Raw genomic sequence first — 26,618 nt, 5'->3', positions numbered from 1 at the left:
AAAATTTAAGGAAATCTGTCCCATCATACCTGAGCACGGGCCTTCCAACGCTTGAGATCCTCATCAAGCAATTTCTTCTCTGCTTGCAACATGCCACTTTTCTCACTAAGCTCAGTATTAGACTCTTGAAGAGGCAGGATATCAGACTCCAACTTACAAATCTAAGAATTGAACAATAACATTGTGAACAAATATCAGCTAACATAAAAAACTGAATATTCAAGTTCCTACATCACACACTCAAAACTACAATTTCTCCAGTAAAGCTTTACAAGAACACACAAGTGAAATGAAATGTCACATATTACTGAAAGGCATCAGCTAGCATTCTCGCACAAAAAATTGATTTTCTCTTCAAATGAACAATCTTGAAATGATTATAGATGGCGATATAGAAGTTTAAAGGGCTAGGAAAGACCACTGTGGTTCATCTGCCCAATCCTATAAAATACCACACTATACTTTCACACTATCCAATACTGTGTAAGTGAATTGAGCATACAATAGCCTTGGGAAGGTTCAAATTGAGTTTGAGCTTCCAATTTTACACAAGACATTTAAACTGGACTGCTGCAAGTGGGTAAAATTTTGGCCCACTAACAAATCTAACAATGTACTCAGTTAATTGCAATCTTTGGTCTGGTTCAGATTCAAAATGCAGTCTTGGATGAACACAATCTATGATGCTTCACTACAGTGCTGGAAAAGTGTTGTACTGTTACAGGCATTATTAAATGAGGCCTCATCTAGCTGTTCACATGGTTGCACAAGTAGTCAAGGAACTAACTGAAATGGAAGCAGTAAGGTCTTCCTCTGCCCTGCCCAACATTCCTCTCTCAATACCACCAAAAGACAGATTAATAGACCATTCATTTTCTAGTCGTGTTGTGTACAAAATGGATCGCCTGTTTGAATATCACTTTGAGAGCATCCCAAGAACTCGATAAGGCTTTTTGCAAACGGATATTCCTTCCTTTTGTACCTGAACTCATTTAAAAGTAATTTTACAACCTGTGGTGTTGGACAGTGACAAATTGTTACACGACTGCATTAATTCTCCAGCATACATCAAAGACTTTGTTGTGCCCATTATGATACTGCTACATTGTGCTACAAAGCTCTGAACTAATTAATAGGTCCTGCAGGTGAGGCTCAAGTGCTCATCAAACGCTGAGCTTGACAAAATAATTAAGGGAAAACACACGAGATCAGAAATGCCATATATTCAACAAATCAAACGCCTACAGGTAGTGTATTCATACCTAGAATGTTGTTCATTTTCAAAATTAGAAAGCTGCCTTTTGGTTAGGAAGAAACACTAAAAGTAGACAGCAATATGAACTGGTGTGCAAGTAAATATTCCACAATGACAATGTGTGCTTAAGAATGTTTCATCCATTAAAGTTGAAAGCACTGGCATAGTATAAGCATCATGTCAGTACAAACAAATTTGTTGTTAGGAGGCACGGTGAGGGGGGTGGTAAAAGAGAGGGAGTATTATTGTTAACTTAACCGATAGGGCAGGATTGCAGTGACCACCCAACTTTACAGCCAATCCTATTTTTATTTTCTATTGATTTCAAAATTATCAATTTACCAATTATCCCATTGATTACCATAATTTTACATTATAAAATGCACTTGATCCTTTAAACTGGTAAGGTTACAGACCTTTGCCCGTGACTGCTGGAGTTCTTGCTCCAACCTTTCTTTCTCATCTCTCAGCATTTTATTGGTCTCAATTAGAACATTCATAGTCTCAGTCTTCTTCATCAGCTCGTCATGTTGTGCCAGTGTTTTGGCAGTTACCTAAAAGGAATTCCAGCCAACTGAATATCTGATAAACAAATGTTACTCTTACTGCAAATTAAAAAAAACGATTCAAAAACAATGAGATAATTGCAAGGTCAGTAGGTAAAGAACTGATCAAACTATTACTGCATAAAATTTTATGGAAGACAAGTAGTAAAAGTAAATTCGTATGAATGTACTAAGAGGATTTCAATTAAGTACACTTATTGGATAATTTGCCAAATTTAAAGCATGACATTTGGAATGCAAAGTGCTCAACAATAATTTCCTCCTTCACGGTTTACAACCAATTTCAAAGTAATTCCACTCTTTTTTGCCTAAAGTCTGTATCCCTATCCTTTAGATCACGATCTTAAGAGGTAGACAATTAAAGTTAGTATATCTACCTGCACCTTTTCCCTTTCGGAGTTAAGACTTTCCTGCACTTCCTTCAATTCTCTCTCTAAATTCTCCACTCGCTGGCGATATCGCAGTGATTCAACTTGAGCAACTTCAAACCTCGTTTCTGCAATTTCTCTTTCTCGTCGCACAAATCTATGGCATTCACAATTGGAGAAAACATATTAAACATTTTAAATTCCTTCCAGGCATGCACTTCACTTCAGCAGCTTGTAACTGCCATTATAGTTTTTTTTTAGGTAAACATATGATGACTGTATGCAACCGCTGGCCAACAGCAATACCAAATGAAAAACTGCTTGACATTTCACAAAAGCTGATGGTTGCAAAAAAAAAAGTTCAGTAATGTTAAAGGCAATCTGTAGCAGTATTCTCAAATAACTAGGCCAAAAAGCATCTGACAGGCAGAACACCGCAAACAGGAGAAGGAAGAACTAGAGAGAGGGATTGTTTAGGCCCGTGGAAAATCTAGGTTCAGATACCCACACATGAAGCTCTTGTAATATTGATAAATGAAGCGGGCTTAGTCCAAATAGAATGAGGCACCTGATTTACACTCTTGAAGGGGGTAACAGCCTCGTAAAACAGATGCAGATTTTAAAACTTCACAATTCTCTCTGGATCATTCTCTGAACTATTCAGATATTAAAATTCTCACTTTTATAATTGAAATATCTGTTACAGTAATCCACTTGCTGACTTTCAATGAATAAGATCAACCCCCACGTATAAAAATAACTTTCATTTGTACATCACTTTAATTAAGGCACCTCAGAGACAATCAGCTAAAGATTGGCAGGGGTGAACATTTGTTCGAATAGGTGAGTTCTACAGAGGGCCTTAAAAAAAGAGGGGAAGCTGGGAAAGGCTGAAGGGTTTAGGGCTGGAATTCCACAATGAGCAGTCCAGACAGCCAAACACAACACTTAACTGATGGAGAGAAGGTGGGGCACAGAGGCCAGAGTCAGAAGGAACTGAGAGTTTAAGGTGGTTGGGTGCAGGGAGGGGGGGGGGGGTTGCGGCAGGGTACGGCTGTAGGGCTGGTGGAGGTAGGAGGTAGGGAGCAGGCAAGACTACAAAAGAGATGGACAACTTTAAGTTGGAGTTATTTGGGGAGTGGGATGGCTATCAGCAAGCACAGGGATAATGGAAGACTGGGATTTGGTGCAAGAAACAAACAACGTTTAGTATGAATTCAGGTTCATGGAAGGTGGATGATGAGGCGCCAGCCAGGAGAGACTGCGAATGGTTGAGTCTGGAGGTGACAAGGTATAGGTAAGAGCTTCAGTGGCAGATGGACTGCAGCATTGGCGGGAAATGTTATCGAGGTGAAAGTAGGTGGTCTGTGCAATGGATACATGAGCTGAGCTCAGGATAAATTAGAATGTTAGGAATACATGCAGTTTGGTTCAGCCTGAGCCAACGGCAGAGGAGGGGCTAGAATCAGTGACAATGGTTCATAGCTTGTGGCAAGGGCCAAGAACAATCTTCTCAATGTTTAACTGGAGGAGGTTGCGGCTTATTTAAGTCTGGATGTCAGACAAGCAGAGTATTCAAGAGAAGTGGTAGAGAGGTAGAGCTGGGCATCATTCATGTACATGTGGAACCTGATGCTATGTCCAATAATAATTTCGCCAAGAGGCGACACGCAGATTGAGGAGGATGCCAGATCTTTGGAGGACTTGTAGAAGTAGCTGCATTCAGTTTAGTTAGAGTACATTAAAAAATTGAGACAACTTCATAATAAATAAAACAGATCTACAGCTCAATACTTATAAAACAGGCAAATATTTAAGTGTGAAATTCACCCTTAATCTCGGGACAACTGTCACTTTTAATAGCATAAAAAGGATCAAGGGTCATAGTAAATAAAATCATAAAAATGCAAAAGGCTGCAGCAGTGCTACTGAAAGTGAGAACAATTCACATTTCTCACCAGCCCCCCCACCCTGCAACCATTCCTTCTGCAGCTAAGGAAGCTTTATCCGAAGACCTTATGAATTAACTTTGAACAAAATGGGATAAAGTTGACTAGCACCCTCAATTAAAACTAAATGCAAAGTGGAACGAGTTTCTGCACATTCTTGACATATAGTAGTCGGCATCCATCCGTCTCAGAAGACAATGGACTGCGCCCGGGGTGTACATCACTTCTGAGCTGAACATCGCCTGTTGTGGCTGAAGAGGCCAACTCGTGAGTGGCAATCCCTTCCACAACTGACAGATGAATATTGTTGGCCCAAGGGCAACTGATGTTTTTTCCTTTCTCCGGGCTCTCTTTACTGCCATCTGGTCATTTCTTTTGTCCTTTGCTTTTTCCACACTGTTCCTCACTGCTATTCTCCAGGAACTCCAGTCAACAGCAAGGACTTCCCATACATCGACACTGATCCCGGTCAACTCGAAGTCTTGCTTGCAGACATCCTTGTATCGGAGATGCAAGTAACCTATCGCGCCAATAGCAAGATTGCCATAGAACATGTCTTTGGGGATGCGGCTGTGAACCATTCAGCACACATGACCCAGCCAATGGAGTTGCCCCTGACTCAAGAGGGCAAACATACTGGGGGATCCCTGCACAGTGGTGTACTTCCATATTCGGCACTCTGACCAGTCAGGAGATGCCCAATATTCATCTGAGGCAGCTGAAGTGGTAGCTGTTCAGTTGCTTTTCTTAGCTTGCATAAATTGCCTATGCTTTGCTACTATAAAGGAGGGTGCTGAGAACACAAGTTCATGCGCAGCATTTCAATGAATAGGCCAAAACTTCTACCTTAGTTACCTCAGAATTTCAAGCAGCTGTTCCTGGGACTTTCCCTCCTCATTAAAGGATATATTTAAAGAGCTTTGACTTGCTTCTTGGACGGTGGTTACCATTTTATTACTAAGGCTCTCCACCTGCTCAAGTAACAGTTTGTTCTGTTTCTGCAGATCCTCACAACGTGTTGTCAGTTTAGAAATTTCATCCTGTTCAAAATATTTAAATAAAACATTAAGAAACATTCCAACAGAGACTTGAATTCTCCAGTTTCAGTTAACTCCTTATAAAGTACTGTGCAGCTTATAAATTCTTCACCGCTCAAATGTGATATTCCCATTTTCACTTAATGCAGAGATCACTATGGGTTAATAGTGACTTCTTTTGTATAATAAATATTGACACAAAGAAAATTCATTCTCAGAATGTGGGCATCACAGCAAGGCCAGTATTTATTGCCCATCCCAAGCTGCCCTTCAGAGACGTTTCAGGTCAGTGACCCTTCTTCAGAACTGGGAAATATTAGAAATGTAAAAGGTTATGTTATGTTCTTGTCTCTTTGCCAGACGTGTGGTGTGAATGTTACTTGCCACTTACCGGCCCAAACCTGGATGCCCAAGTTTGGGCCAAGGCTGTAATTAGGTCTGAAATCAACTGGTTCTACCAGAACTCAAATGCAACATTATTAAGCAGCTTATTAACGAGTTAAGTGCCACACGATAGCACTATTAACTCTTTCCACCAGTTTGTTGATGATGTAGAGTAGGCTGATGGGACAGTATTAATTAGTCGAGTTGGATTTGTCTTTTTTTTTGTAGACAAGGCATTTTCCACAATGTCAGGTAGATACCAATGTGGCTACTGTACTGGAACAGCTTAGCTAAGGGTGTGGCTAGGTCTGGAGCAGAGGTCAACAGCAGCATAGCTGAAATATTGTCAGGGCCTGTAGCCGTTACTATGCCCATTGCTTCCTGTGCCACAAGCTGTTGCAGCAAGCCTTATGCAGAAAGGAAGAAGTCACATTCTTGGAGCATGAGACCAAGAGCAAGAACATGGGAAGGTTATAACCAAAGGTGAAAGACTTCAGAAGAAATAAAATTGTACGAATCTTCATGTGGAGAGGATGAATAGAACAAAAGGGAGCATTTAAACTAGTATGGTCGAGGAGTGAGGTAAATTGACATGAGATTAAACATATGTGGCACGCACTCACAAACTGTATCCAAGTTCAGTAGGCATTATTCACAACTTTTTTTTTTTGAGGTTCCCCTTTAGAAACAAAAAAAAAAGCAAATGGGGGGGAAACAAGGGGAGATCTTAAGTTCTTCAAAGTAGATGGAGATACTGGAAATAGGATTGACATGTAATGCCAAATATAGCTACCTTCAATATTCTTTCAAGATCGGCCTTAGCTGTCTTACACTCCAACATCTGTGTCTCAGCCTTCTGAGCAGCATCTTCCAACTTTTGGCGTACCTGGGAGTTCATAGCTACTTGCTCTTTGGCAATCTGCAATGCTTCCACATCAGCAGCATGCAGCATCAGCTCACGTTCATACTTATTCTGTGCTTCAGAGGCCATCCTTGCCTAAAAAAGGAAAGGGAGACTTGTATGATGTTTTAAAATTTCTATGAATGGAAGTGACAGGTATCTTATCAGTGTTAATTAAACAGTTTATAAGCCAAGTTTTTATTTCATAAATGAAATTCATATTTTCAGACATTATACTATACTTTTTAACCATTAGAAATATGGAGAGATTTACAGCACAGAAGGAAGCCATTTGGCCCATTATGTCGATGCCGGCTGAAAGAGCTATCCAGCCTATTCCCACCTTCTAGGTCTTGGTCCATTGCCTTGTAGGTTACATCACTTCAAATGCATAAAAGTGCTCAATGAAATGAGGGTTTCTGCCTCTACCACCTTTTCAGGCAGCAAGATCCAGACCCTAACCCTATGGCTGGAAAAAATTTATTCGAACTCCCCGCTAATCCTTCTACCAATTACTTTAAACTTATGCCCCCAGCTATTGACCTCCCTAAGGGAAATAGGTCCTTTCAATGCACTCTATTTAGGCCCCTCAATTTAATGCACCTCAATTAAGTTTCCCCTCAGCCATCTCTGTTCCAAAGAAAGCCCCAGCCTATCCAATCTTTCCTCATAACTAAAATTCTCCATTCCTGGCAACATCCTCATATATCTCATCTTCACCCTATCTAATGCAATCAGATCTTTCCTGTATTGCAGTGTCCGTAACTACACACAACACGCCAGCTAAACTCTAACTGGTGTCTTATACAGTTCTTACACTCTAGGCCTTAGCCAATAAAGCAAAGTATCCCATATGTCTTCCTGATCACCGTATCCACTTGTCCTTCAATCCATCTTCAAAGATCTTTGGACATGCACTCCAAGGTCCCTCTGCTCCTCTACACTTTTCAGCATCCTACCATCGTTGTGTATTCTATTCCCTTATTTGTGCTCCCCAAACGCATTCTCTCTCACTTCTTCAGACTGAATTCCATTTGACATTCTTCTGCCCACCAGTCCTGTCCAATGATATCTTCCTGCAGTCTCCAGCCTTCTTCCCATCAACCACACAACCAACTTTTGCATCATCTGCAAATTTATTAATCATGCCCCTTCCATTCAAGTCTAAATTAGTGATATATACCACCAACAGCAAGGGACCCAGTACTGAGTCCTGTGGAACCCCACTGAGAACAGACATCCAGTCACTAAAACATGCATCAAGCACAACCCTTGCTTTCTGGATCCAACTTGCCACTTTTCATTGGATCTTATGAGCTTTTAATTCCCTGGCCAGTAAATTGCACTAGATCTGCTACTTTTGAGAATTGTACCCCTTATAGATAGATGCTAGGTTGCTCAAAACAGGTCCAGAAGTTACAGGGTATTGTACTGACCTACTATATAAAAACTTTTGGTGTTAATCATTCACTATTAATACAAAACACAAACAAACCAGGCACTGTGAACTCATTACCTTCATTACAGCTGTACTAACCTGTTCTTGACAGTCAGCCCTTGCTTGCTGTTCATTGGTTGCTGCAGCAGCTGCTCGCTGAACAGCATCCTGAAGTTCTGCCTGGAGACTGTTCAAATTCCTCCTCAGTTCAGATGTCTGCATTTTTAAGAAAATCAGCAAGAATGCATCAGAACAAAAGTTACATGACTTTTCTAACACTTCCTAGAATCTTCCAGTCATAGAAGGGCTACTAGATTGTACTGATTACAATGAGCAAAACTGCAGTGCGGTCATGAAGCACACCTTAAAAAAAACTCAAATTGATATGCAAGCTTTTGTATATTTTTAAACATACAAAACACCAGTGGGTGCAACTACAAGGTAAATCTACACTCGAGCTCACGTGACCATCTCAAGATTCACTCTCCTGCAGATTTGGACAATCTCTTGTTTGCTTGATCAAGTCATGGTGTTTAAAAAAAATTAAATCACAAATACAATGAAAACCTAGGGTAACTATTAGTCTGCTTTTGTTGTTAAAAATAATGCTGTGCGTGTTCAGTGGTTATAAAAAAATACAGCCAGTTTTGGGCTGGGCCTAGTAAAAGTCAAATCAAATGGCAGATCAAATAGGTTAAAACAAGACAGAGCTGAACATCTGATATGGCTATTGTGATGACACATTACTAAATGAGAATTTGTTACTTGCAACATTGTACACAATCTGTATAGACCCAACTCAATGATAAAGCCTACAGTAAAATCCCATCATTGTTGGTCATGCTGCATGCTTCTATAAAGACAAAGTAACTTAAAATGTTTTAAATAGAGAAATTCAATTACAATTTTGACAGATCATGGATTTAAGAAGGAAACCTTTGCCCTTATTCATTTTCATAAACTAACTTGGAGAAATCGATTACATTTGTGTATCTTTGCTATTTAAATGTAGCCTAACACCCTGATTTGTCAGAAGTCAACAGATGGAGCAAGAAAAGCAAGGAGTTTTTAAAAATCTTAATAACCAAACTCATCCAGTTTGGAATCAACACCTATTTTTAATGTTTTATCCATGAATAGACACAGCAATTTTGTTGCATTCATCAATTAATTTCAAAGGTTATGTCTGCCATTTCTAAGAACCATTACCTGCTGTTCCAAGTTTTCTATAGCGTTGCGTTTCTCATCAGTGAGAGCTTGTTTCTCATTCTCAGCTTCCAACATACGCTTTTCTAACTGCCCTTGGTACTCTGCAGATTCTTTGAGGCGAGATTCTACAGCAGCCCGTACCTCTTCAGTCACCTGAGAATGGATTATAATAAATGGACCAAGATAATTTGTACCATTCCGATTATTTAAATGGGAGGTTAATTATATTCAATCCCCAGTCACTGTTCCGACAGAATGCTATCGAACAGCGATTTCAATCTCAGGTGCTACTTTTGTGCAGAACCCACTTATGTTAACTCAGTTAGAAAGCAGATTTTAATTGAAACATTACATGGCACCTAAAATGCAGCCATTCCTGTTCAACTGCAATTTAACACGTACACAGCTCAAATGATAGAACTGGAGGTTCAACTGGGATGGTGTTAATTTATAAATTAAATTTGCAACTTGAAGGGATATGTTGGACTGCTCTCACATCAGCATTTCCTGAATCAGAGTAGGAAAGAAAGCATTTTCCAGATGTGGCAACCTCATTATAACTCATCACGTATTCATGATATTATAACTCATCATGTATTCACAGTGACGTGTAAAACTGCATTAAATGACAGAACGGAGGGCAAGAACTACATCAGGCATCAGTTCATAAAAGATTCCAATTATAAACACCATTCTTTCAATTTACACTGTGCCATTGACAAAAGGAATATTGTCCAAAGCTGAAGGGCATTAATTACGACAGAACTTCTCCGATGCAGAATATTGTTGGCCTGCTAAGCCAATTCACCTCAGTGGCATATTTAAAATGGCTACACGGAACATAGGAAATGGAGCAGAAATGGGCCTTTCGGCCCCTTGAGCCTGCTCTGCCATTCAACTAAGTCATGACTGATCTCCTCAATGCCATTTTCCCGCACTACTGCCATTTCCCGTGATGCCTTTAATAGCTAAAAATTTATTGATCTCTGTCTTGAACATATGCAATGACGGAGCCTCCACTGCCCGCGAGGGTAGAGAATTCCAAAGCTTCACCACCCTCTGAGTGAAGAAATTCCCTCTCATCTCAGTCCTAAATGGCCTACCTCAAATTCTGAGACTCTGTCCCCTGGTTCTAGACCCACCAGCCAGCGGAAGCATCCTTCCTGCATCTGCCCTGCAGGAATTTTGTATGCTTCAAAAAAAAAAAAAGGGGGGAAATCACTTGGCTCGGAGTGTATACAGGCTTCCAAACAGTCAGGGAGAGATAGAGGAGCAGATACGTAGGCAAATCTCAGAGAAGCGTAAAATCAATAGGGTAATAATAGTACGGGATCTCAACTTCACCGCTATCAACTGGGATAATCTTAGTGCAAAAGGCTTAAAGGGGGCAAAATTCTTAAAGTGCATACAGGAAAGCTTTTTTGAGCCAGCACGTAAAAAGTCCTACAAGAGAAGGGATGGTACTGGCCCTAATCCTAGGGAATGAAGCCAGACAAATGGTAAAAGTGTCAGTGGGGGAACATTTCGGGGATAGTGACCATAACTCTAAGCTTTAAGGTAGTAATGGAAAAGGACAAAGAGGGACCAGAAATAAAAGTACTGAATTGGAGGAAGGCCGATTTCAATATAACAGGATCTGGCCAAAGTGGACTGGGATCAGCTACTTGCAGGAAAGTCTACATCAGACCAGTGAGAGTCATTCAAAAAGGAAATTGTGAGGGTTCAGGGCCAACATGTTCCCATAAAGATGAAAGGTAGGACCAACAAGTCCAGGGAACCCTGGATATCAAGGGATACAGAGGATTGGATAAGGAAAAAAAAAGAGGCTTATGGCAGATTCAAAGCGCTGAAAACAGCGGAGGCACTAGAGGAGTATAGAAAGTGTAGGGGAGTACTTAGAAAAGTAATTAGGACAGCGAAGAGGGGACAAGAATAAACACTGGATGGCAAGATAAAGGAAAATCCTACAGCATTTTACAAGTATATTAAGGGCAAGAGGATAACCATGGAAAGAGTAGGGCCAATTAGGGACCAAAGTGGCAATCTGTGTGTGGAGCCAGAGGACATAGGTGAGGTTTTAAATGATTACTTTTCATCTGTGTTCACTATGGAGAAGGACGATGTAGGTGTAGAGATCAGGGAGGGGGATTGTGATATACTTAAACACATTAGCATTGAAAGGGAGAAGGTATTAGCAGTTTTAGCGGGCTTAAAAGTGGATAAATTCCCAGGCCCAGATGAGATGCATCTCAGGCTGTTATGTGAGGCAAGGGAGATAGCAGGGGCTCTGACACAAATTTACAAATCCTCTCTGGCCACAGGAGAGGTACCAGAGGACTGGAGGACTGCAAATATGGCACCATTATTCAAGAAGGGTAGCAGGGATAAAACAGGTAATTACAGGCCAGTGAGTCTAACATCAGTGGTAGGAAAACTATTGGAAAAAACTCTGAGGGACAGGATTAATCTCTACTTGGAGGGGCAGGGATTAATCAGGGATAGTAAGCATGGCTTCGCCAGGGGGAGATCGTGTCTGACAAACTTGACTGAATTTTTCGAGGAGGTGACTAGATGTGTAGATGAGGCTAAGGCGATTGATGTAATCTACATGGACTTCAATAAGGCTTTTGATAAGGTCCTGCATGAGAGATTGGTTAAGAAGGTAAGAGCCCATGGGATCCAGGGTAATTTGGCCAATTGGATCCAAAATTGGCTTAGCGGCAGGAGGCAGAGGCTGATGGTCGAGGGTTTATTTGCGGGTGGAAGCCTGTAACCAATGGTGTACCACAGGGATCGGTGCTGGGACCTTTGCTGTTTTGAGTGTACAATAATGATTTAGACATGAATATAGGAGGTATGATCAGTAAGTTCGCAGATGCCACAAAAATTGGAGGTGTCGTAAATAGTGAGGAGGAAAGCCTTAGATTACAGGACGATATAGATGGGCTGGTAAAATGGGCGGAGCAGTGGCAAATGGAATTTAATCCCGACAAGTGTAAGGTGATGCATTTTGGGAGGACTAACAAGGCAAGGCAATATACAATGGATGGTAGGGCCCTAGGAAGTAGAGGGCCAGAGGGACCTTGGTGTACTTGGCCATAGATCACTGAAGGCAGCAGCACAGGTAGATAAGGTGGCTAGGAAGGCATATCGGATACTTGCCTTTATTAGCCAAGGCACAGAATATAAGAGCAGGAAGGTTATGATGGAGCTGTATAAAATGCTAGTTAGGCCACAGCTGGAGTACTGTGTACAGTTCTGGGCACTGCACTATAGGAAGGATGTGATTGCACTGGAGAGGGTGCAGAGGAGATTCACCAGGATGCTGCCTGGGCTGGAACATTTCAGCTATGAAGTGAGACTGAAAAGGCTAGGGTTGTTTTCCTTAGAGCAGAGAAGGCTGAGGGGGGACCTGATTGAGGTATACAAAATTATGAGGGGCATTGATAGGATAGATAGGAAGAAACCTTCTCCCTTAGCGGAGGGGTCAATAACCAGGGGACATAGATTTAAGGTAAGGAGCTAGAGGTTTAGAGGAGATTTGAGGAAAAACTTGTTCACCCAGAGAGTGGTTGGAATCTGGAACACACTACCTGAAGGGGTGGTAGAAGCAGGAACCTCCACAACATTTAAGAAGCATTTAGATGAGCACTTGAAACACCATAGCGTACAAGGCTACGGGCCAAATCTTGGAAAATGGGATTAGAATAGATAGCTGCTTGATGGCCAGCACAGACACGATGGGCCAAAGGGCCTGTTTCTGTGTTGTATAACTCTATAACCTCTCATTCTTCTAAAGTTTACAGAATACAGGCATAGCCTTCTCAATCTCTCTTCATCGAACAATACCTCCATCCCAGGAATTAGTCTGGTGAACCTTTGTTGCACTCCCACTATGGCAAGTATATCCTTCCTTAGGTAAGGAGACCAAAACTTTACACAATACTCCAGGTGCAGTCTCACCATGGCTCTATACAATTGCGGCAAGACGTCTTTACTCCTGTACTTGAGTCCTCTTGCAACAAAGGCCAACATACCATTTACCCTCCTAAATGCTTGCTGCATCTGCATGTTAGCTTTCAGTGACTTATGAACAAGGACACCCAGGTCCCTTTGGACATCAACACTTCCTAATCTCTCACCATATAAGAAATATTTCGCATTTCTGTTCTTCCTACAAAAGTGGGTAACTTCACATTTTTCCACATATTCCGTTTGCCATGTTCTTGCCCACACACTTAGCCTGTCTAAATCCCCTTGAAGCCTCTTTACATCCTCCTCACAACTCACATTCCCACCTAGTTTTGTGCCATCAGCAAACTTGGAAATATTACATTTGGTCCCCACATCCAAATCACTGATATAGATTTTGAATAGCCTTTTACTAGTTCCCCTTTTAAAAGCAAGTGGCTCTTTTCTGCACATCGCAATCATAGGAAACATTCTAACTTCTTGAACTGGTGCACAGTTCAGTTGCTAACCTGCTTCTCCTTATTGAGGGACTCCTCCAGACTAAGGACCATGTCTCTATATTGTTCCACATTGCTTGTTGCTGTCTTGAGACGCTCTCTCAATTCATTCGCCTGCTCTTCAGCCTGCCGAAGCCGTGACTGGAGGTCATCAACATCATCTTCTGTGTTGGATTTTCCTGGAAATAGATCAAAGCTGTACATGACTATGTAAAATTTCAAACAACATCCCATGATTCCCCACAACTCCAGCTGCAGGAATAGCCTGCTGCCAGAATGGATGAAGGATATCCATGTCGGGCTCGAAGAAAAATTAAAGGACTCGGGGCCAGGGTCAGGTTGGCTGTGGTTGGGTCGCGTTTTAATTTTATACCCGAGCCAGGCTTTAGTGTGTGGTTGGAGAGAGCAAGAGGGGAAAAAAAGGAAAATGTTTGATCAGCAAATATCTTAAAAGGAAACTTGCCCAACTTGTGGATTTTCCCATCCACTTTTTTGTGTTTACTGAGCTGAACAGGTGTCTGGTTACCAGTAATGCGTGACATGAGGACATTTGGGTATATAGCGCATCAAAACAATCATATGTAGTTTTGTCGCCTAACTGAAAAGCGATAATAAAAACGACAATGAAACAATGACGCAAAATTTGGCACAGGCAAAGTTCATAATTTTAAGTGAGTCAAAAGTGAAACATGCCACTCACATGAAAGACTCTTCTCTAAAGATAGCAGTTGGAGGCAGGGGAAGGAGAGACAGAACTCTAGATTGAAATTACCAACACATAAATCATCATAAATATGTTTTACCTTTGGAATCACCTCCCTTACTCTCTGCCAATTTAGTTTCAACATTGTTAAGGTGTAGCTTCAAAGTGTTAATTTCTTTCTCTGCATTTTTCAGGAGTTCCTTTGTCTTCATGTGAAGGTTAGATTCCGTTTCAAGCTGCTTCCTGAGTTCCATAAGTTGAATCTTAGCAAAGTTACAAATAAACCCAATTAATGTACAGCTCAAAGAGTAGTTGTAGAATTCTAGAAATTAGTTTTACAGAACGGATATGCGGAGCAAATGATTTGCTCGTTACTAAACCTGCGCTTATGCAAACATTGTGCAGCTCAAGCAGGCCTGTCTCCTAAATCAGTACATACCTTACTGAACTTCCACTCGAACACTCCAATTGTTACACAAATGGGTGTCTTATTTTCCTTCTGCTCTCTACTCCCCACTCCCCAGTTTTCTGATCCATTGAGCTTCAATTGTGACTCATCATGATCATCAACAATTACATATCCTACAACAATGGGTTAGTTTTTATATACTTACATCTTGGTTCCTGCCAAGTAAATGCCGCTGATCCACTTCATAGTCAACTTTCTTTTTCAGCTTCTCTATTTCACGCTCCTGTTTTTCAATCTGGCTGTTTAAACGTTGCCTAGTCTCAGTTTCCGCACGTTCCAGACTCAACTATATATAGAAAGAATTATATATTACTCAAAATTCCTCTCACCTCAGAAGAACTGAACACCAGCAGATTTTTAAAACAAAGAATTGACTACTAAGTATCCCATAAAAAGACAGTCCCAAACCTAAGAATGCATTCCAGGCTTATGCAGTGCATATTTGAAGTTACCATCATTAATCTATGCTCAACACCAATACCCAAATCACTCATACTATGGTCCACTGGAAGAGATTTTAGCAACACAATTAATCTTTCAAAGATTGTAGCCAGAGTAACCACAGTGCTCATTGGAAAATAAAAAAACACTGGATGGTTGAATCGCTCTCGGTTGTTTATCAACATAATTCCGTTATTCCCAGGTCTTCGACATCAACTTGAAATATCCATGACTTTTCCATTTTCATAACTGATCCAAGACCACAAATTTTGCTGAACGATGTCAGCTTCAGCAGTTTTATGCTGGCAACATTGCTTTCAATTAGACTTCACACAACTCTGGCCTAAACTGAACGTTTGGCTTTCATTAAATGTTATAGTCCTGCACAACGTACCTGAATAGACTGTAGATTTGTTAGCAGCAAACTTTGTCCCCTGTGCTCTGCAAACTTTGAATCCCGCTCTTGAGTAAGACGTACTTCTACCATCTTCAACATATCTTTCTCTTTCCTCAAATTTTCTCCACGTGTCTACAGGAATGTGGTTGGAAAGAAAATTCAAAAACAGTTGTTTCTGCTTTCTAAAATTATTGCAACTTCTAACTGATAATGGAACCGATCCTTTTCATAGACACTAATTGGCTGAAGCCATTTGATCCATGAGGTTAAACAAAAAGCAAAGCATAATATAATCTATATGCAAGTCATCCTGGAAAGAAACCCATGAATATATCTATTTAGTTAAACAAGAACATGGTAGGATTTCTTCAGTCTTCAAATAATATGCATCCTCCACACACCATAATCCAAGGAATACTTCAGCAAGAAAGATTGGAGGCACAAAGAGTTACATCACTACAAAGCAAAAAAAAAAAATCAGATTCAACTGCTGGAACAGGAAGGCAAGCTATATGCACCTCTGGACTATCAACCTTGATATTTGCTGTTTCTAGGTTTCCCATGTCTCCAGAAAAACATGGAGTTTTTTTTAAAATATACAGTTCTCTTACCTCCTCTAGAGCCAACTTTTCATTTGATGCTCGCAAATCTTGAGTCATGTTGCTAATTATGTGCTCCTGTTTCTGAACAGTCGTGGTAAGTTTCTGACACCTATCCCGCAAGGATGCTATTTCACGCCGGAATCCGTCTACATTGTTCTGCAGCATCTCATACCTAAATTAAAAAAAGATTTTTTAAAGCTTTTCCCCCCCCTTTGTTGGAAAACAAACTTGTGCTCTGTACCATTTCAGATATAGCATAAATCAAATCAGTCTAACGTCTTCTCTACACTGTCAATGCACATGCTGTGACAATCTCCAAAACTCTGAAGAGCATGCGTATATTTTTTTTCATTAATGTCAATGTCACCTCGCAGCAATGGTCTTGTACTTTGAGAATAGGAAAGTCGCATATCAACCAAAGCCAAATTGTCAATAACCCCTAGGGAGTCAAAACCAAAAATCGAAATTACCCAGCGTTCAGTATGCAGGACCTCTGTAACAGTAGGGCTGCAAGTCAGTTCTGGTCCTCATCTATGCACTCCAGAATGCATTGTGGGAAAATCCACCATGGTACAGAAGCAATAATTAAATTTCAACTGGAACATGTTTTTGCAGCTTTGAAACCAGAAACAAGTTTATTACGCTGGGGACAAACTGCTGAATTCAAGGTTATTAGCAGTTATAATGGATTTAAAATTAAGCTTTATTAAGAACGACAGGATACTTGCAACACAACATCAGGCCCATTTGTCTAATCTAGTGAAGTACTATGATCACCTCATACACTTTAAATATATATCCCCTAAAATCTAAACTCCAACTATAGCCTTGATTCGTCAAACATACCGTTTAGAAGCAAATTCCAGCTGTGTCGACAGTTTTGCACTCTGAGTTCGCAGTTGTGTCAGCTGATCCTGAAGTTTTTCATTCTGTTCGTTTAACATTTTGTCATTCTCTGCCTTTTCCGTCTTATAGTTTTCAAAGTGTAACTGGAGCTAAAATAAAAGTAATTTTAAGATGCATCTTAAAATGTTACTATCCCCTGCATGAAAATATTTTCCTTTAGCTTGCCTAACTAAATGAATAGGTTTACATGTAACGTTTCATAAATTCCTTTCCCTTCATGAATTTTTATTTTGGAGTGTCGTGCAGATCAACTTACAATCCTACTTTTCAGCAGCCAGGTTGTTACGTGACTCCTGATTAATAAGAAAGAATTTCAATCCAACCACAAGCAACATTTACCTGCTGGCCTGTGTAACATGTTTATCATTTGCCATCAGATAAGCTGGCATAAAAGAAGCCTTCATATACTGATGTGTCCTTTCCTGATGGGCCAAATCAAGAGGTGCTTATGGAGAAGCCCAAATCTCAAACTTCAATGGCACTGGCTAAATGTGTTCCATATACCAATAATGTAAATTAAATTTAATATTCTAGGAATGTTACTCACGCAAAGATATTGTTAATTCATAGATGAAAAGAGCTTTGGCTAAAATCTCCATAGATAGGTTGACAAAGTACACGTGAATTACACAGGTCTATACTAAAATAAGGCAGACGGCATTGTCTAGTCATAGCTTATCAAAGCATTTAAAAACAAGACCAAACCAAATCTAGGTCTAGTCTTGAGCCAGATTTTCTTTTTTATACATCTTGAGAGAATGCACCAAGACACAGAGCAAGAATAAACCATACAGCCCCTCAAGCCTGCTCCACCGTTGAATAAAATCATGGCTGAAGTTCTAAGTCAACTACACTTTCCTGTCCTATCTCCATATCCCTCAATTCCCTTAGCACTCAAAAAGCCCTCTCAGTACTGAATATCCTCATCTGCTGAGCATCTACAGCCCTCTGGGGTAGAGAATTCCAAAGGTTCACAGCCCTCAAGAAATTTCTCATCTTAGTCCTGAATGCCTGGACCCTTACCCTGAGACTAAGAGTTCGTGCTCGCTGACCTTGGGTTTTCATCTTGCAAAATTCTGAATCTAGAACAGTCTCTGGATTGGAAGGTAGCAAACATGACCCTGTTACTCAAGGAAGATGGGACAGAGAAAACAGGGAACTCTAGCCTGTTGGCCTGCTGTCAGTAATAGGGAAAATGCGAAAATTTATTATTAGGGACATGCTAACAGGGCACTTAAGAGTCAACATAAATTGATGAAAGGAAAATAATATTTGACAAATCTGTTAAGAGTTTTGAGGTTTTAACTAGCCACGTGGATAAGACAAAACCAGTGGATGTAGCGTACTTGGATTTTCAAATAGTATTCAAAAAGGTGCCAAACAAGAGATTACACAAAATTAGGGTTCATGGATTCGGGGCAATAATTGTATGGATTGAGAATTGGTTCATGGACAAGAAAAAGGGATAAACGGGTCATTTTCAGATTGACAGGCTGTAACTAGCAGGGTACCACAAGGATCAGTGCTTGAACCTCAGCTATTTACAATATACCAATGACTTAGATGAGGAGACCAAGTGTAATGTATTGTCACCAAGCTTAGATACAAAGTTAGGTGAGTAACTAAGCTGAGAGGAGGCTGCAAAAGGATTTAGACAGGTTAAATGAATGGGTAAGCATGTGTCTGTAAAGTAATCCACCTTGGCAGGAAAAATAGAACAGTAGAAATTTTACTACAAATTACTAGAAACAGTAGACAGACAAATGTTGGTATTCAGAGTCCTGGGTGTACTTGTGCACAAATCATGTACCAACAAGCAATTAGGAGAGCAAATGGTATGTTAAACTTTATTACAAAGCGACTGGAGTACAAGAGTAAAGAAGTCTTACTGCACTTGCTCTCCTTACTCAAGTAAGGATATATATACAAGCCTTGGGAGTGCAAAGCTTCACTAGAATGATGCCTGGAATGAGGGTATTGCCCTCTGAGGAAAGCCCGAGTAGACTGTCTATATTCTCTGGAGCTTAGAATAATGAGAGGTGATCTCATTGAAAAATATAACTTTTTTTTTTTAAAAAGGGGTTTGACAGGATGGATGCTGGGAGAATGTTTCCCCTGGCTGGCGGGTGGGGGGGGGGGGGGGGGGGGGGGAGGTTGTCTACAACCAGGGGTCAGAGTCTCAAAATAAGGGGTCAGCCATTTCAGGCTGAGATGAGAAATTTCTTCACTCAGTGGGTTGCAAATCTTTTGAATTCTCTACCCCAAGAGAGCTGTAGATATTCAGTCTTTTCAGTATACTCAAGACAGAATGTCTTGAATTCAAAAGATTTTCAGATACTAAGGAAATCAAGGGATAAAGGAATAGCGCAGGTAGGTGGTGTTGAGGTACAGATTTATTTTTTTATTTATTTAGAAATACAGCACTGAAACAGGCCCTTCGGCCCACCAAGTCTGTGCCGACCAACAACCACCCATTTATACTAATCCTACATTAATCCCATATTCCCTACTACATCCCCACCACCTACCTACACCAGGGGCAATTTACAATGGCCAATTGACCTATCAGCCTGCACATCTTTGGCTGTGGGAGGAAACTGGAGCACCCGGTGGAAACTCACGCGGTCACAGGGAGAACTTGCAAACTCCACACAGGCAGTACCCAGAACTGAACCAGAGTCGCTGGAGCTGTGAGGCTGCGGTGCTAACCACTGCGCCACTGTGCCGCCCTCAAATCAGCCATAATCTTGTTGAAGGACAGAGCAGGGTCAAGAGGGCCATTTGGCTTACTCCTGCTCCTATTTATGTTATGATATTAGCCTCAAATTTACAATTCTCACCCTGGTATCCAAATCCCTGCATGGAACATCCCTTATGTCTAACCCCTGCTTCAGCCCTTCAAACTGCCTAGAACTCAGTATTCTTCAATTCTGGTCTCATATGCACCACCCAGTTCCATCATCAAATTAGTTCAGCTAAGTCTCCAAGCTCTGGAATTGCCTCGCCATTTCTCTCTCCTCCTTTAAGATGCACCATAAAACCTATTTCTTTGACCAAACATTTGGTCACCTGCCTAGTATCTTCTCCTTTAGCTCAACGCCAATTTTTGTCCAACTATGTTCTTGCAAATCGTCTTGGTTAGTTTTACTACGTTAAAGGCATTTAAATAACTGCAAGATATTGTTTACAGTACTCAGTAAAGGTTTGTGGAAGCAACAAAAATAAAATGTCCAAACAGTAGGAATATATTACTGATTTTCCAATGCCATTGCTTACAGGGAGACAGAGGATGTGCCGTTTTATAACAGGAGTGCTATGCCATAATTTATCAGCAGCACCACTAATAACCCATGAATGAAGACCGTTTTTTTTTTACATGGTACTTAAAAAGGGGAGGAAGGGGGTGAAAATCTATTTCTTGATTAGGCGTCTTTGTGTACATAATTTTTATGAGACGGCTTTAAAATGCATTTTGTGCTAATATTGTTTGCCAACTGCATATGTGCATAGTCACCAAGTACAGCACTAAACAGTGCCCCAGGAACAGTGAGCCTCCTTTGCACTCTCTAGCATAACTGCCACTAATTCAATTTTTTTTTTAAGTTAAAAGCAAAGTAAGATTGTGTTTTCTTACTATGCATTGGAGTCAAATGCCTGAGTTTTAATAGTTGATAAACTAAATAATTAATTCTGCAAACAGCTTTTTCAACTCAAAAAATATTGGGATAAAGTCCTTTTCCACCATGCATAAGTTGCTCCTTTTCACTTGCGAATCAGTCTACCATTTGCCCTGCAAAATCCTACAGATGCTAAGGCTACACCGTCTCCCTGAAACTAAAATTATAGCTATTCACAGCAAGGCTGAAACTTTAAAGTAAAAAACATTAGTGAAGCTACTCCAAACACAAAAATCAAAGTCATCAATAAATTTAGTCTTGATAAAAATTACATATTTCAGAATATCAGTTTTATTGCTCACCACACTGAGGCAGAGGAGTCAGAAGTTTTACGCCATTTATTTTGAGGGACACTAACGTGCAACATTTTTAGGATAGCCCTGGAATCTAGAAACACTGAAAAGGAAGCCAACAATTTGGCAATATCTGGGATGGAACCTACTTAAAATGGGTCCCGGAACATGGGGTGAGAGGAGAAGGGGAAAAAGAAGGAAGAGGAGGGGAGTCTGGCAACAATAGGAAGTTGCTAGGATCTGACAATATTGAGAACTAGAAGCCTTGTGGAGTTTGGGAGCCAGAATGAGATTTCAACTGCCACGACAGACTACGTACCTGCCATCCTCTCTGCACTCTCAGGCAACTTTCAACACTGATTTTGCCCCATCATTTCTCCCCGTGAATTTGCTGATTCAGGTCTTTCAACCCTGGCTTAAAATATTTCATACACCCTTACTGAGTCTGCCAACTTATAGTCTTGAACAAATTTCCATGAACAAAAATTAGCTCATGCTTCACAAAAATGGTTTATGCAGTTTCCAAGTATTTATATTAAATTTCCCATAAACTTTTTTAAAACTTAATTTTCAACCTCGAAGAGGGGGGTGTGGCTTACCATGAGTAAAAGGAACAGCAGCCAATCAGGAAAACAATTCCAAGCCCTTCTAGCTGGATTTAAATCACCTTTTACAAAACTCAATGTTTTCTTTTTTTTAACGATTAAAGAACCCGCAAAGCTGCTCTAATCACAGTTTGAACAGTTCGTGAACAGTTAATAAAAGACAACTGTTGATCTCATTCAAAGTGAAGCTTTGAAAATCCAATCTCAATTTTGGCAGTCTTTCAAATAAAAACAAAGAAACCCCCTGCTTTTTTGAGACACTTAATGTGGGATTTTTTTTTTTACATCCACCGGAGTGTCTCATCCAAGAGATGAAAAAACTCAAAACAGTTCTTCACATCACTGAGAAATTATACAAAAAAAAGGTGGCCGAGATTGTTGATAGGATAGTGGAATGGGCAGACAGGTGGCAGATGACGTTCAATGCAGAGAAATGTGAAGTAATTCATTTTGGTAGGAAGAATATGGAGACACAATATAAAATAAAGGGTACATTTCTAAAGGGGGTGCAAGAGCACAAGTCATTGAAGGTGGCAGGATAGGTTGACAGTGCAGTTAATAAAGCATACAGTATCCTGGGACTTATTCAAAAGGGGCAGAGAGTACAAGAACAAGGAATTTAAACTGAAATTGTATAAGACACTAGTTCTGCCTCAGCTGGAGTACTGCGTCCTGTTCTGGGCACCGCACTTTAGGAATCACATGAGGGCATTGGAGGGGATGTAAAACAGATTAATGAGAATCAGTCCAGGGATGAGGAACTTCAGTTATGAAGATAGATTGGAGAAGTTGGGACTGATTTCCTTGAAGAAAAGAAGGCCGAGAGGAGATTTGATAGAGGTATTCAAAATCATGAGGGGTCTAGAAAGAGTAGATGGAGAGAAACGGTTCCCACTGGTGAAAGGATCGAGAACAAGAGGGTACAAATTTAAAGTATTTGGTAAGAGAAGCAAAAGTGACATAAGGAAAAACTTCTCCACGCAGAGAATGGTTAAGGTCTGAAATGCACTGTGAGTGTGGTGGAGGCAAGTTCAATTGAAGCATTCAAAAGGGAATTAGACTGTTATATAAAAAAGGAAGAATGCGCAGGGTTACAGGGAGAAGGCCAGGGAAATGGAACTGAGTGAATTGCTCTTTCGGAGAGCCGGTGCAGACATGGGGCGAACGGCCTCCTTCTGTACTGTAACAATTCTGAGATTTGGGTTCAGCACACACTGATTAATGGTGGTAAATACTTGGGGTTCATTTTATTGAAGACTCACAATACTATATACAAGTTACAGGAGAGCTCTAGACGCACATCTTACTAGGGATCAACACAACACCTACTGCTGTTGCATGCTGTATGACATCACTTCCTGCAGTGATGATGCAAACTCACTTTACATATTCCATTAAAGCAATATTACAAAATCCCCCTTTTTCCTTAAGTAGAACATTACACAGGAAATCACATATCAGGATTGCTGTGAACATTATTTACATAAAAGTTAGCCCTCCAAACATCATTTAACAGTCCCAAAGAAAATATAGGTGGTTGACTAATACGCCCGGACCTCGTAATAGTAAAATTCTTGAGATCTGAAATCATCACTACGGTGTTCTGGACTCGTTGACGTAGACGTATGGGTATCCTACACATTAGTGTTGTGCTGATGGTCTTCTACAATTTCACTCTCAGATCTCACCTGTGAACGTATTCTCACCGCTATTGGAATATTGACGAAGCTACAGCTGGACAATTCCCTTAGTTGTCATCTGTTTCTCCTCAGTGTTGCCCCGTTAGGTGTTGTGACTTCACATGACCTTGGTTCGCTGCAAACTTGAGGTACCTCTGCGGGGAACCAGGTTCCTTCTGTTGGGTCAACAACTAACCTTTTGCCCCACATGTAAACTAGGCAATTCTGCACCTGCATGCTTGATCGTGTGACTTCATCTTCTCCTGCTTCTCCAGTAGTCTTTCCTGCACTGATGCAAACCTGGACAGATATGGAGTCTGAAGTGTTGTTCTGATCTGCCACCCAAACACTATTTTGGCTGGCGACGGTAATCCCACAAATAATGGTGTTGCCCACAAATGTAACATAGCAAACTGGAAATTTTGCTCTGTTTCCCTACACTTCACAATAAGTGATTTAACTATACGAGCCACTCTCTCGGCCAGACCATTGAATCCAGTGTGGAGAGGCTGTTACATAGTTTACGCCCCAACTTGGCACAGATATCCTGAAATGGTATGCCTATATATTGTAGACCATCATCTGATCGAAACTCCTCCAGTGCACCAAAAAAATTAAATATAGCACTCATTCAATTTGCTATAAATGTGCTCATTGTATCGCTCAACTATATGATTGGGAATTTTGAAAAGTAATCTATGATTAACAAGAAATGAAATAATCACCACGAATGGTAAACAGATCTGTTGCAATCCTTGACTAAGGATGTGATAGGGCCTCAAGTGTAGGGGTTCCCTGTGCTGGTTTGGCTGATGGTGCTGGGTACGCCTCACATACCTCATGGCTCTCTAGATATTGGAGTTAATCCTAGGCCAGTACAGAGTTTCCCCTCGCCAAGTATCTTGTTCACCCAATGTGCAAGTGGCCCTGGTGCAATTGTGACAATATATCCTGACAAATGATGATTCTTGACAGGAGCGAGAGTAACAGGGTAGTGGTTATGGGGGACTTTAACTTTCCAAATATTGACTGGAAATACTATAGTTCGAGTACTTTAGATGGGTCTGTTTTTGTCCAGTGTGTGCAGGAGGGTTTTCTGACACAGTATGTAGACAGGCCAACCAGGGGCGATGCCACATTGGATTTGGTACTGGGTAATGAACCCGGCCAGGTGTTAGATTTAGAAGTTGGTGAGCACTTTGGTGATAGTGATCACAATTCGGTTAGGTTTACCTTAGCGATGGGCAGGGACAGGCATATACAGCAGGGCAAGAATTATAGCTGGGGGAAAGGAAATTATGATGCGATCAGGCAAGGTTTAGGATGCGTAGGATGGGGAAGGAAACTGCAGGGGATGGGCACAATCGAAATGTGGAGCTTATTCAAGGAGCAGCTACTGCGTGTCCTTGATAAGTATGTACCTGTCAGGCAGGGAGGAAGTTGTCGAGCGAGGGAGCCGTGGTTTACTAAAGAAGTTGAAGAGCTTGTCAAGAGGAAGAAGGAGGCTTATGTTAGGATGAGACGTGAAGGCTCAGTTAGGGCGCTTCAGAGTTACAAGCTAGCCAGGAAGGATCTAAAGGGAGAGATAAGAAGAGCAAGGAGAGGACACGAGAAGTCATTGGCGGATAGGATCAAAGAAAACCCTAAGGCTTTCTATAGGTATATCAGGAATAAAAGAATGACTAGAGATAGGTTAGGGCCAATCAAGGATAGTAGTGGGAGTTGTGTGTGGAATCGGAGGAGATAGGGGAAGTGTTAAATGAATATTTTTCGTCAGTATTTACAGTGGAGAAAGAAAATGTTGTCGAGGAGAATACTGAGATACAGACTACTAGGCTAGATGGGATTGAGGTTCACAAGGAGGAGGTGTTAGCAATTTTGGAAAGTGTGAAAATAGATAAGTCCCCTGGGCCAGATGGGATTTATCCTAGGATTCTCTGGGAAGCAAGGGGGGAGATTGCAGAGCCTTTGTCCTTGATTTTTATGTCGTCATTGTCGACAGGAATAGTGCCGGAAGACTGGAGGATAGCAAATGTTGTCCCCTTGTTCAAGAAGGGGAGTAGAGACAGCCCTGGTAATTATAGACCTGTGAGCCTTACTTTGGTTGTGGGTAAAATGTTGGAAAAGGTTATAAGAGATAGGATTTATAATCATCTTGAAAAGAATAAGTTCATTAGAGGTAGTCAGCACGGTTTTGTGAAGGGTAGGTCGTGCCTCACAAACCTTATTGAGTTTTTTGACAAGGTGACCAAAGAGGTGGATGAGGGTAAAGCCGTGGATGTGGTCTATATGGATTTCAGTAAGGCGTTTGATAAAGTTCCCCACGGTAGGCTATTGCAGAAAATACAGAAGTATGGGATTGAAGGTGAATTAGTGCTTTGGATCAGAAATTGGCTAGCTGAAAGAAGACAGAGGGTGGTGGTTGATGGTAAATGTTCATCCTGGAGTATAGTTTCTAGTGGTGTACCGCAAGGATCTGTTTTGGGGCCACTGCTGTTTGTCATTTTTATAAATGACCTGGATGAGGGTGTAGAAGGGTGGGTTAGTAAATTTGCGGATGACACGAAGGTCGGTGGAGTTGTGGATAGTGCCGAAGGATGTTGTAGGTTACAGAGGGACATAGATAGGCTGCAGAGCTGGGCTGAGAGATGGCAAATGGAGTTTAATGCGGAAAAGTGTGAGGTGATTCACTTCGGAAGGAGTAACAGGATTGCAGAATACTGGGCTAATGGGAAGATTCTTGGTAGTGTAGATGAGCAGAGAGATCTTGGTGTCCAGGTACATAAATCCCTGAAAGTTGCCACCCAGGTTAATAGAGCTGTTAAGAAGGCATATGGTGTGTTAGCTTTTACTAGTAGGGGGATCGAGTTTAGGAGCCACGAGGTCATGCTGCAGCTGTACAGAACTCTGGTGCGGCCGCACCTGGAGTATTGCGTGCAGTTCTGGTCACCGCATTATAGGAAGGATGTGGAAGCTTTGGAAAAGGTGCAGAGGAGATTTACTAGGCTGTTGCCTGGTATGGAGGGAAGGTCTTACGAGGAAAGGCTGAGGGACTTGAGGTTGTTTTCGTTAGAGAGAAGGAGGAGAAGAGGTGACTTAATAGAGACATATAAGATAATCAGAGGGTTGGACAGGGTGGATAGTGAGAGCCTTTTTCCTCGGATGGTGATGGCAAACACAAGGGGACATAGCTTTAAGTTGAGGGGTGATAGATATAGGACAGATGTCAGAGGTAGTTTCTTTACACAGAGAGTAGTAGGGGCGTGGAAC

General features: G+C 41.0%; 1 protein-coding gene across 6 annotated transcripts in view; it reads right to left on the bottom strand.

The window, feature by feature from the left end:
• Positions 1-26,618, bottom strand: part of tprb (translocated promoter region b, nuclear basket protein) — a 143,769-nt gene that overhangs the window by 92,805 nt on the left and 24,346 nt on the right. For all 6 annotated transcript variants that reach the window (XM_068037407.1, XM_068037409.1, XM_068037408.1 and 3 more), the window contains exons 17-29: positions 17,035-17,183; positions 16,198-16,360; positions 15,584-15,718; positions 14,894-15,034; positions 14,380-14,542; positions 13,589-13,755; positions 9,108-9,260; positions 7,998-8,114; positions 6,353-6,556; positions 4,994-5,178; positions 2,199-2,346; positions 1,672-1,809; positions 30-161 (exon numbers count right to left, since the gene is read on the bottom strand). In XM_068037407.1, coding sequence (XP_067893508.1) covers positions 30-161; positions 1,672-1,809; positions 2,199-2,346; positions 4,994-5,178; positions 6,353-6,556; positions 7,998-8,114; positions 9,108-9,260; positions 13,589-13,755; positions 14,380-14,542; positions 14,894-15,034; positions 15,584-15,718; positions 16,198-16,360; positions 17,035-17,183 — 1,995 coding nt within the window. The remainder of the gene's footprint in view (positions 1-29; positions 162-1,671; positions 1,810-2,198; positions 2,347-4,993; positions 5,179-6,352; positions 6,557-7,997; positions 8,115-9,107; positions 9,261-13,588; positions 13,756-14,379; positions 14,543-14,893; positions 15,035-15,583; positions 15,719-16,197; positions 16,361-17,034; positions 17,184-26,618) is intronic.

Source organism: Heterodontus francisci, chromosome 8 (assembly GCF_036365525.1).
Source record: "Heterodontus francisci isolate sHetFra1 chromosome 8, sHetFra1.hap1, whole genome shotgun sequence".
Taxonomy (NCBI): domain Eukaryota; kingdom Metazoa; phylum Chordata; class Chondrichthyes; order Heterodontiformes; family Heterodontidae; genus Heterodontus; species Heterodontus francisci.
Note: the sequence above shows the minus strand (reverse complement) of the source record. Positions and strands in the feature narration are given on the sequence as shown.